The 9,369-nt window shown below is 45.6% G+C and overlaps 1 protein-coding gene across 1 annotated transcript in view; it reads left to right on the top strand.

Moving 5' to 3' along the window:
- The window catches only part of LOC105539432 (chromosome unknown open reading frame, human C19orf18), a 42,301-nt gene that overhangs the window by 24,941 nt on the left and 7,991 nt on the right, over window positions 1-9,369 (top strand). Inside the window, exons 4-5 of the mRNA XM_011979721.1 lie at window positions 3,593-3,695; window positions 9,059-9,219. Of these exons, the coding sequence (XP_011835111.1) occupies window positions 3,593-3,695; window positions 9,059-9,219 (264 nt within the window). The remainder of the gene's footprint in view (window positions 1-3,592; window positions 3,696-9,058; window positions 9,220-9,369) is intronic.

The following is a 9,369-nucleotide window of genomic DNA, read 5'->3' as shown; positions in this document are numbered from 1 at the left end:
CACGATCTTGGCTTACTGCAAGTTCCACCTCACGGGTTCACGCCATTCTCTTGCCTCAGCCTCCCGAGTAGCTGGGACTACAGGTGCCTGCCACCACACCCGGCTCATTTTTTTTTTTTGTACTTTTAGTAGAGACAGGATTTCATCATGTTAGCCAGGATGGTCTTGATCTCCTGACCTCGTGATCCACCCACCTCGGCCTCCCAAAGTGCTAGGATCACAGGTGTGAGCCACCATGTCTGGCCTATTTCTAGGAAATTTTATTAAAAATATGCTATTCATTTTCCTAGTCTACTTCTCCCATCCTGCTTGGTGACTTTCTCATATATTTCTCTAGCTCTGCAAATATCTCAGCGTATTCTACCCCAGCCTTGCGCTCACAGAATGCTCTTGTTTGCCTCCTTCACAAACAAAATTTAAGCAGTTAAAAGACAGTGTCCACACCCTCCTGTCTAACAGCAATCACACCCCCTTTCTCCATCTCCTGCTGGAAATTGAACCGTCCATGCCAAGGCTGGCCTCTGTCCCAGCTTCCATCCTCTTAGGCCAACTCAAGGACTTTCCTGGCAATTCTTTCTCCCTTTCCTGCATGCTCCGGTCTGAATGCTGGTGTCCCCCAACCCCATATTCATGTGTTGAAATCCTCATCTCAAAGGTCAGGATATTAGGAGTTGCAGCCTTTGGGAGATGACGAGGTCATGAGGGTGGAACCCCCATGACTGGGAATAGTACCCTTACAATAGAAGTCACAGAGAGCTATCTCACTCCTTCCACCCTGTACGGATACAACAAAGAAACCACCCTCTGTTGAACCAGAAAGTGAACCCTCACCAGCCACCAAAGCTGCTGGTACCTTGATCTGGGACCTCCCAGCCTCCAGAATTGTGAGAAATCAATGTCTGTTGTTTCTTTGTTTTTTGTTTTTCATACAGAGTCTTGCTCTGTCACCCAGGCTGGAGTTCAGTGGTGTGATCTCTGCTCACTGCAACCTCTGCCTCCCGGGTTCAAGCAATTCTCCTGCCTCAGCCTCCTGAGTAGCTGGGATTACAGGCATCAGCCACCATGCCTGGCTGATTTTATTTTGTATTTTTAGTAGAGATGGAGTTCTGCCATGTTGATCACGCTGGTCTCGAACTCCTGACCTCCTGATCCACCTGCCTCAGCCTCCCAAAGGGTTTTTTTTTTTTTTTTGAGACAGGGTTTCATTCCCGTCACCCAGGCTGGAGTGTAATGGCGCAGTCTCACCTCACTACAACCTCCCGCTCCCTAGCTCAAGCAATTCTCCTGCCTCAGCCTCCTGAGTAGCTGTGAGTACAGGCACCTGCCACCTCATCCGACGAATTTTTGTATTTTTTGTAGAGTCAGGGTTTCACCATGTTGCCCAGGCTGGTCTTGAACTCCTGAGCTCACGCATGGTCTGCCCACCTCCCGAAGTGCTAGGATTACAGGAGTGGGCCACTGCGGCTGGCTGTGTCTGTGGTTTCTAAGCCACCAAGCCTGTGGTGTTTCGTTACAGCAGCCAGAATGAACTGGTACTGTAGTATCACGATTCACTGTCTCATTCCCATTCACGAACGTGCTGCCAATGTTCACGTCTTAAAAACAAGATCCGTCTCTCGATCTCTTAGACTCCTCCAGGAGCTGTGCCCATTTCTCTTCTTTCTTTTATACAAAGTTCCCCAAAATCATTTTCAAAATTCACGGTTTCCAGTTACTTTCTTCTCACTCCCTCCCGAACCTGCTTCAGTTGTGTCCCCACCACACAGCTAATATGTCCTCTGCCTAGATCTCTAATGACCTCCTGGATGCCCCATCCAACGGTCCGTTTTCAGTTTTCTTTACTTTTTTTTTTTTTTTTTGGACAGAGTCTCGCTCTGTCATCCATGCTGGAGTGCAGTGGCACAATTTCGGCTCACTGCAACTTCTGCCTCCCAGGTTCAAGTGATTCTTCTGCCTCAGCCTCCCGAGTAGCTGGGACTACAGGTGTGAGCCACCATGCCCGGCTAATTTTTGTATTTTAAGTAGAGACGGGGTTTCGCCATGTTGCCCAGAGTGGTCTTGAACTCCTGACCTCAAGCAATCTACCTGCCTTGGCCTTCCAAAGTGCTGGCATTATAGGCATGAGCCAGCTCGCCTGGCCCATTTTCAGTTTTCATCACACCTAAACTATCTGCAACCTGTGTTCTTTTCCCTCCCAAAATATTTCCTCATGAAAATTTGAAAACATACAGAACAGTAGACAGAACTGTAGAGTGAACGCCCCATATCCCTCACCTAAAATCTAGTTATTCATTTTACACTCTTAGCTTTTTCATAGTCCAGGCTGTTTTCAGTATGCTGTTTCCACTGACGGGTGAATCTCAGGACGCGTTTCAGCTCAGGTGGCTGAACCCCTTGCCCTGTGCCAGTGAAGAGATGGCAGTCAGGGGAAGGCCAGGCATGAGGCAAGGGGGAGCTGCTTCAACTTGTCAGATTTTTTTTTTTTTTTTGAGATGGAGTCTCGCTCTGTCCCCCAGGCTGGAGTGCAATGGCACAACCTTGGTTCAGTGCAACCTCTGCCTCCTGGGTCAAGCAATTTTCCTGCTTCAGCCTCCTGAGTAGCTGGGATTACAGGCACGCGGCACCATGTCCAGCTAATTTTTGTATTTTTAGTAGAGACAGGGTTTCACCATGTTGGTCAGGCTGGTCTCGAAATCCTGACCTCAGGTAATCCACCCACCTTGGCCTCTCAAAGTGCTGGAATTACAGGTGTGAGCCACGGCGCCCATCCCAACTTGTCAGATTTTACAAGTGGCTGAATAATGCACTTACTTTGCCAGCTGCTATTTTGTTCAGTTTGCACAAACAACAACTTGTTATTTTTCACATTTCAGATAATATGAAGGAGGATGACACACCTGAGCCTGCAAAGAACAGCCGTGATTTTATAGCATGTTCCGTAGTCCTAAAATTGACACCTGGGATGTAGGTCCATGGAATTCCATCCTAAGTTGTCCTGCAGTGTCCTTTCATGAGAGCACCACACAATCTGAGACCATCAGGGCAGCACCCAAATCATAAGATGAAGGCCACTTCCCCTTCAGCTGCATACACAGCAGGTGTTGCCACACAGAGTCAGGGACCCCGTGTCTCTACAGAGCAGAGGGGAGGGCTCCAGCCCAGGACGGAAGGTGAACTTGAGTCAGGGATTGTTGGGGGCAAAAATTATATTTGTTCACATAGGCCGTAAAATCTAACTTCAGTATTTTCTAAAATTAAGAAAGCCTGAGCAACGTGGCAAAACCCCATCTCTACAAAAACATAAAAAAATTAGGCAGGTGTGGTGGCGCATGCCTGTGGTGCCAGCTACTTGGGAGGCTGAGGCAGGAGAATCACTCAGACCCGGGAGATGGAAGTTGCAGTGAGCTGTGATCATGCACTGCACTCCAGCCTGGGTGATAGAACGGGACTCTGTGTCCAAAAAAAAAAAGCTATTTTTTAAAGTGTGTCTGGTTTTGACTTCTATTCCCCTCTGTAAGGACAAATATATTAACTGAAAGACATAGCTAAAATGAACATTTTTGAGCACTTATTTTCTTTTCTTTCTTTTTAGCAATAATTCGGCATAGACCTGCTCTTGTTAAAGTAATTTTAATTTCGAGCGTAGCCTTCAGCATTGCCCTGATAAGTGGGATGGCAGTCTTCTATATGATATAGTAAGTATCTGCTAAGTAACATCTGCTATCCTGACCGGGCGCGGTGGCTCAAGCCTGTAATCCCAGCACTTTGGGAGGCCGAGACGGGCGGATCACAAGGTCAGGAGATCGAGGCCATCCTGGCTAACACGGTGAAACCTCGTCTCTACTAAAAAATACAAAAAACTAGCCGGGCGAGGTGGCGGGCGCCTGTAGTCCCAGCTACTCGGGAGGCTGAGGCAGGAGAATGGCGTAAACCCGGGAGGCGGAGCTTGCAGTGAGCTGAGATCTGGCCACTGCACTCCAGCCTGGGCGACAGAGCAAGACTCCATCTCAAAAAAAAAAAAAAAAAAATCTGCTATCCTTAAATGAGACGTAACAAGTCAACTGATTATTATTTAGTGTCAAAGGATGATGATGACACATCTTACAATTGTTAAATTATTATAGTCATTATAAATTTCCAGATTAGTGTTTTTCAAAATGTGGGTTGTACTCATGTTGAGTCATGATACACATGAAAAAAAAAGAAAGGCAGGCACAGGACAGAATACAATTCAGCAGAATAGAATATATTAGGAAATATTACTTAAAATATTAATGTAAAAGGCTGATTTTTAAACTTTTCAGATGCACATTTGAGACATGTACACACACAGAGACACATGGTTGTGAAATAAAATATATTTTTTACTGGGAGTCATGATAAAAAATGTTTGAAAGACACAGTTTGAGATGCTGGCATCCTCCCAAAATTCAGTATTTTATTTATTTTTTTACTTTTTTTTTTGGGTGGGGACAGAGTTTTGCTCTTGTTGCCCAGGCTAGAGTGCAGTGGTATGGATCTCGGTTCACTGCAAACTCTGCCTCCTGGGTTCAAGCAATTCTCCTGCCTCAGCCTCCCAAGCAGCTGGGATTACTACAGGCATGCGCCACCATACCCAGCTAATTTTGTATTTTTTGTAGAGATGGGGTTTCTCCACGTTGGTCAGGCTGGTCTCGAACTCCCGACCTCAGGTGATCCACCCGCCTGGGCCTCCCAAAGTGCTGGGATTAAAGATGTGAGCCACCATTCTCAGACCCCAGCATTTGGTATTTTAAAATGAACTTGAGGCCGGGTGTGGTGGCTCATGCCGGTAATCCCAGCACTCTGGGAGACTGAGACGGGCAGATCACCTGAGGTTAGGAGTTCGAGACCAGCCTGGCCAACATAGTGAAATGCTGTCTCTACTAAAAATACAAAAATTATCTGGGCATGGTGGCGGGCGCCTGTAATCCCAGCTACTTGGGAGGCTGGGGCAGGAGAATCGCTTGAACCTGGGAGGCGGGGGTTGCAGTGGGCAGAGATAACGCCATTGCACTCCAGCCTGGGCGACAAGAACAAAACTCTGTCTCAAATAATAAATAAATAAATAAATATATATATAGATATATAAAATGAACTTGCTACTTTGGAAGGAATCTCAATAGTGCACAGCAGAAAAGAGTGACGACTCTCCTTTTCACTAGAAATATGTGAGTGCCGTCTGGGGTGATAGCAGCTTTGGGGGAAGATATGTCACCGTCTTCGCAAATAAAGCTTGAGGTCAAGCTCTTTCGAGTGATGTAATCGTTTTGAAATTCACGGTAGAAAAAGGTGAGACACACTGTGACCTCACGTGGTTCTGACCAAAGCAACAGACCCTGACTCCTACTCTGTGATTCCATGCTAGGATTCCGTTGTTATCTCACCAGAAACAGCTTGAGAAGTACAAAATTACTTGCTTCATTAGAATTAAGTATGAAAATGGGATATATTGCCATGTGTGGGATATTTTTTGAGGCAGCTATGTTGAGACCACCTTGGAGTAGGTCACATGAAGGCAAAGTGACATTAAAGGTAAAAGAGGAAAATGTTGCTAATGAGAGTGTAACCTGCGTGCTTGGTTGTGGGTTATCTCCACTACATCCACTGAATTTATGTAACTGTATAGGCCGGGGGCAGTGGCTGACACCTGTGATCCCAACACTTTGGGAGGCCGAGGCAGGTGGATCCTTTAAACTCAAGTGTTTGAGACCAGCCTGGGCAACATGGTGAAACCCCATCTATACAAAAAATACAAAAATTAACCAGGTGTGGTGGCACACACCTGTAGTCCCAGCTACTCTAGAGGCTGAGGTGGGAGCATGCTTTGAGCCTCAGAGGTGGAGGTTGCAGTGAGCTGAGGTCACACCACTGCATTCCAGCCTGGGTGACAGAGTGAGACCCTGTCTCCAAAAAAAAAAAAAAAATTGTGTAACTGTAGCTTCTGTATATTTCATTATTATAGACAAAACTATTAATAAATATAAAGTTTTCTAATGCATCTCAGTAAAATATATCTCCTGGACACTCAGTGTTGAATTGAGTTGTTGAGCTAGTCAATTCTTATTGTTACATTTGTATTAGCACTAAGCTAGAGTGGAGCCTGAGGCCAAAACCGAAACAAACAAACAAAAAACAAAACCACCTATTCAAAAATACAAGTTTTATGTAATTTTTAGTGGTTCATTTTTTCCAGAAGTAGATTTTGAAAATACTATTGGTAAGTTTGCTTTTATTTAAAGCAGGAAAGTAAAATTACAATTAATCTTGTTTGGGGTATAAATGGTTTTTTTATAATTTTTATTTTTTTTGGAGATGGAGTCTTGCTCTGTCGCCCAGGCTGGAGTGCAGTGGCGCGATCTCTGCTTACTACAAGCTTCACCTCCCAGGTTCACGCCATTCTCCTGCCTCAGCCTCCCAAGGAGCTGGGACTACAGGTGCCGCCACCACACCTGGCTAATTGTTTTTGTAGTTTTAGTAGAGACAGGGTTTCACTGAGTTACCCAGGATGGTCTCGATCTTCTGACCTCATGATCTGCCTGCCTTGGCCTCCCAAAGTGCTGGGATTACAGGCGTGAGCCACCATGCCTGGCCTAGATAAAATATTTAAACTTAACGTTGTGACTTTTCATACACCAGTTTTCAATTATTAAAAATATTCTGAACTTCTTAAGTGTTTTGGAAAAGAATAAGCATTTAAAAATACATTAAAACATATGTATAGGGACTCACACCTTTCCTTTTGACTCAAGCTCCCCCGTGGTTCAGCACAGCACTGTTGGATCCTATCTCTGTTTACAATTTTGATATTTGGTATATCCTGGATTTTTTTTTTTTTTTTTTTTTTTGCTTCATTTCAATTTTTAAAAATATTGAGTTAAGGGCTGGGAGTGGTGGCTCACGCCTGTAATCCCAGCACTTTGGGAGGCTGAGGTGGGTGGATCACCTGAGGTTGGGAGTTCAAGACCAGCCTGATCAGCATGGAGAAACCCCATCTGTACTAAAAATAAAAAAAAATTAGCCGGGCGTGGTGGCGCATGCCTGTAATCCCAGCTACTTGGGAGACTGAGGCAGGAGAATCACTTGAACCTGGGGGACACAGGTTGTGGAGAGCCAAGATCACACCATTGCACTCCAGCCTGGGCAACAAAGCGAAACTCCATCTCAAAAAAAAAAAACAAAAAAACTCATCTTCATTTTTCAGTGTTTGGGGCACCTCCTTACATTTCACACTGAGGCGAGCACCTCCCTCTTCTCACTCAATTCTTGCTCCTGCCCCAGCCTTTTGACGATCTTTGGTGATGTTTGCAGCCAGCTCTGCTGCCTCACAGCTTCTAGAGTGCCCACACCCTTCCTCCACCACTGCCCCTGGTACCCAAAGGAGCCAACCCTCTGCTGGGATTTGGCTTTGAGCAAGAAAAACAAAAAACAAATAAGCTAACCCTAAAAGTTTTTTATTTTTTATTTTTTTGAGATGGAGTTTCACTCTTGTTGCCCAGGCTGGAATGCAATGGCGCGATCTCGGCTCACTGCAACCTCTGCCTCCCGGGTTCAAGTGATTCTCCTGCCTCAGCCTCCCAAGTAGCTGGGATTACAGGCATGCGCCACCACGCCCTGCTAATTTTGTATTTTTTTTAGTACAGATGGGGTTTCTCCATGTTGGTCAGGCTGGCCTCGAACTCCTGACCTCAGGTGATCTGCCCGCCTCAGCCTACCAAAGTGCTGGGATTACAGGCGTGAGCCACTGCGCCTGGCACCTAAAAGTTTTTTTTTTATTACATAATTCACAAAGTACTGGGAAGGTAAGTATGTTAAGAAAACACTGTCATCCATTTCCACACCAAACAGAAATAGCTGTTCAATGATCCACTTCCAGGATTGGACCTACAGTGAGGTAGAAACATCAGTAACACCCTTTCTATCCCATTTTGTTCATCACAGATTTCTTGGCATTAATTTTTATTTTGTAAAATATTACACTGAAATATGACTATGGCCGGGCACAGTGGCTCACACCTGTAATTCCAGTGCTTTGGGAGGCCAAGGAGGAAAGGTAGCTTGAGCCTAGGAGTTTGAGACCATCCTGGGCAACATAGCAAGACCCCATTTCTACAAAAAAATACAAAAATAATTAGCCGGGCATGGTGCCATGAGCCTGTGGTCCCAGCTATTCAGGAGGCTGAGCAGGGAAGACTGAACCCAGGAGTTTGAGGCTGCAGTGAACCATGATTGCATCAGTTCACTTCTAGCCTGGGTGACTGAGACCCTGTTCCAAAGAAAGAAAGAGAGAGAGAGAGAAAAAAAAAAGGGAAAAAGGAAAGAAAAAAAAGAGAAAAAAGAAGGGAGGGAGGGAGGAAAGAAAGAGAGAGGAACAAGAAAGAAAAAGAAAAAAAAGGAAGAAAGAAAAAGAAAAAGAGAAAAAAAGATGATTTGTCTGATTATAGAGCTTTTTGTCAACACCTTAAGTTTGGAACCCGATGTGAGTGCCTTGCTCACCTCTAGTCCTGGCTTTTTTTTTTTTTTTTTTTTTTGAGACGGAGTCTAGCTCTGTCGCCCAGGCTGGAGTGCAGTGGCCAGATCTCAGCTCACTGCAAGCTCCGCCTCCCAGGTTTACGCCATTCTCCTGGCTCAGCCTCCCGAGTAGCTGGGACTACAGGCACCTGCCACCTCGCCCGGCTAGTTTTTTGTATTTTTTAGTAGAGACGGGGTTTCACCGTGTTAACCAGGATGGTCTCGATCTGCTGACCTTGTGATCCACCCGTCTCGGCCTCCCAAAGTGCTGGGATTACAGGCTTGAGCCACCGCGCCCGGCCTAGTCCTGGCTTTGATCCATGCTTTGGGATAAGAGTTACTCCTTACTCCAGGAAATGACCTGACCATGTAGACATTTGAGATCTGACCATGATTAGTCTGGTTTCAAAGTCTTACTTCTGCACCCACCCCACAAGCAACTCCTTTCCAGTCAAAAAGTGGCATGATTGAGAAATGAATTATTCACCATGAAAACTGTGCTTCTAAATTTATTTATATCATTCTCCAGTCGACTGGCACAGGCTGAGGAAAGACAACAGCTCGAGTCGCTTTATAAGAATATCAGGATACCGTCATTAGGAGACAGAGAAGAGGGCTCAGGGGACGAGGATGAGTCCACGCACCTACTTCCAGAGAACGAAAAGGAGCTGGAGAAGTTCATCCACTCAGGTAACGTGACCTGTCAGAGCCACTCGCAGGAAGGCCAAGCTGGCAGCGGTGGCTTGGTTTTCTTTTCTTTGTTTCTTTCTTTTTTCTTTATTTGAGATGGAGTCTTGCTCTGTCGCCCAGGCTGGAGTGCAGTGGCGCGATCTTGGCTCA

The sequence above is a fragment of the Mandrillus leucophaeus genome, unplaced genomic scaffold (assembly GCF_000951045.1).
Source record: "Mandrillus leucophaeus isolate KB7577 unplaced genomic scaffold, Mleu.le_1.0 Scaffold205, whole genome shotgun sequence".
In the NCBI taxonomy this organism is placed as follows: domain Eukaryota; kingdom Metazoa; phylum Chordata; class Mammalia; order Primates; family Cercopithecidae; genus Mandrillus; species Mandrillus leucophaeus.
Note: the sequence above shows the minus strand (reverse complement) of the source record. Positions and strands in the feature narration are given on the sequence as shown.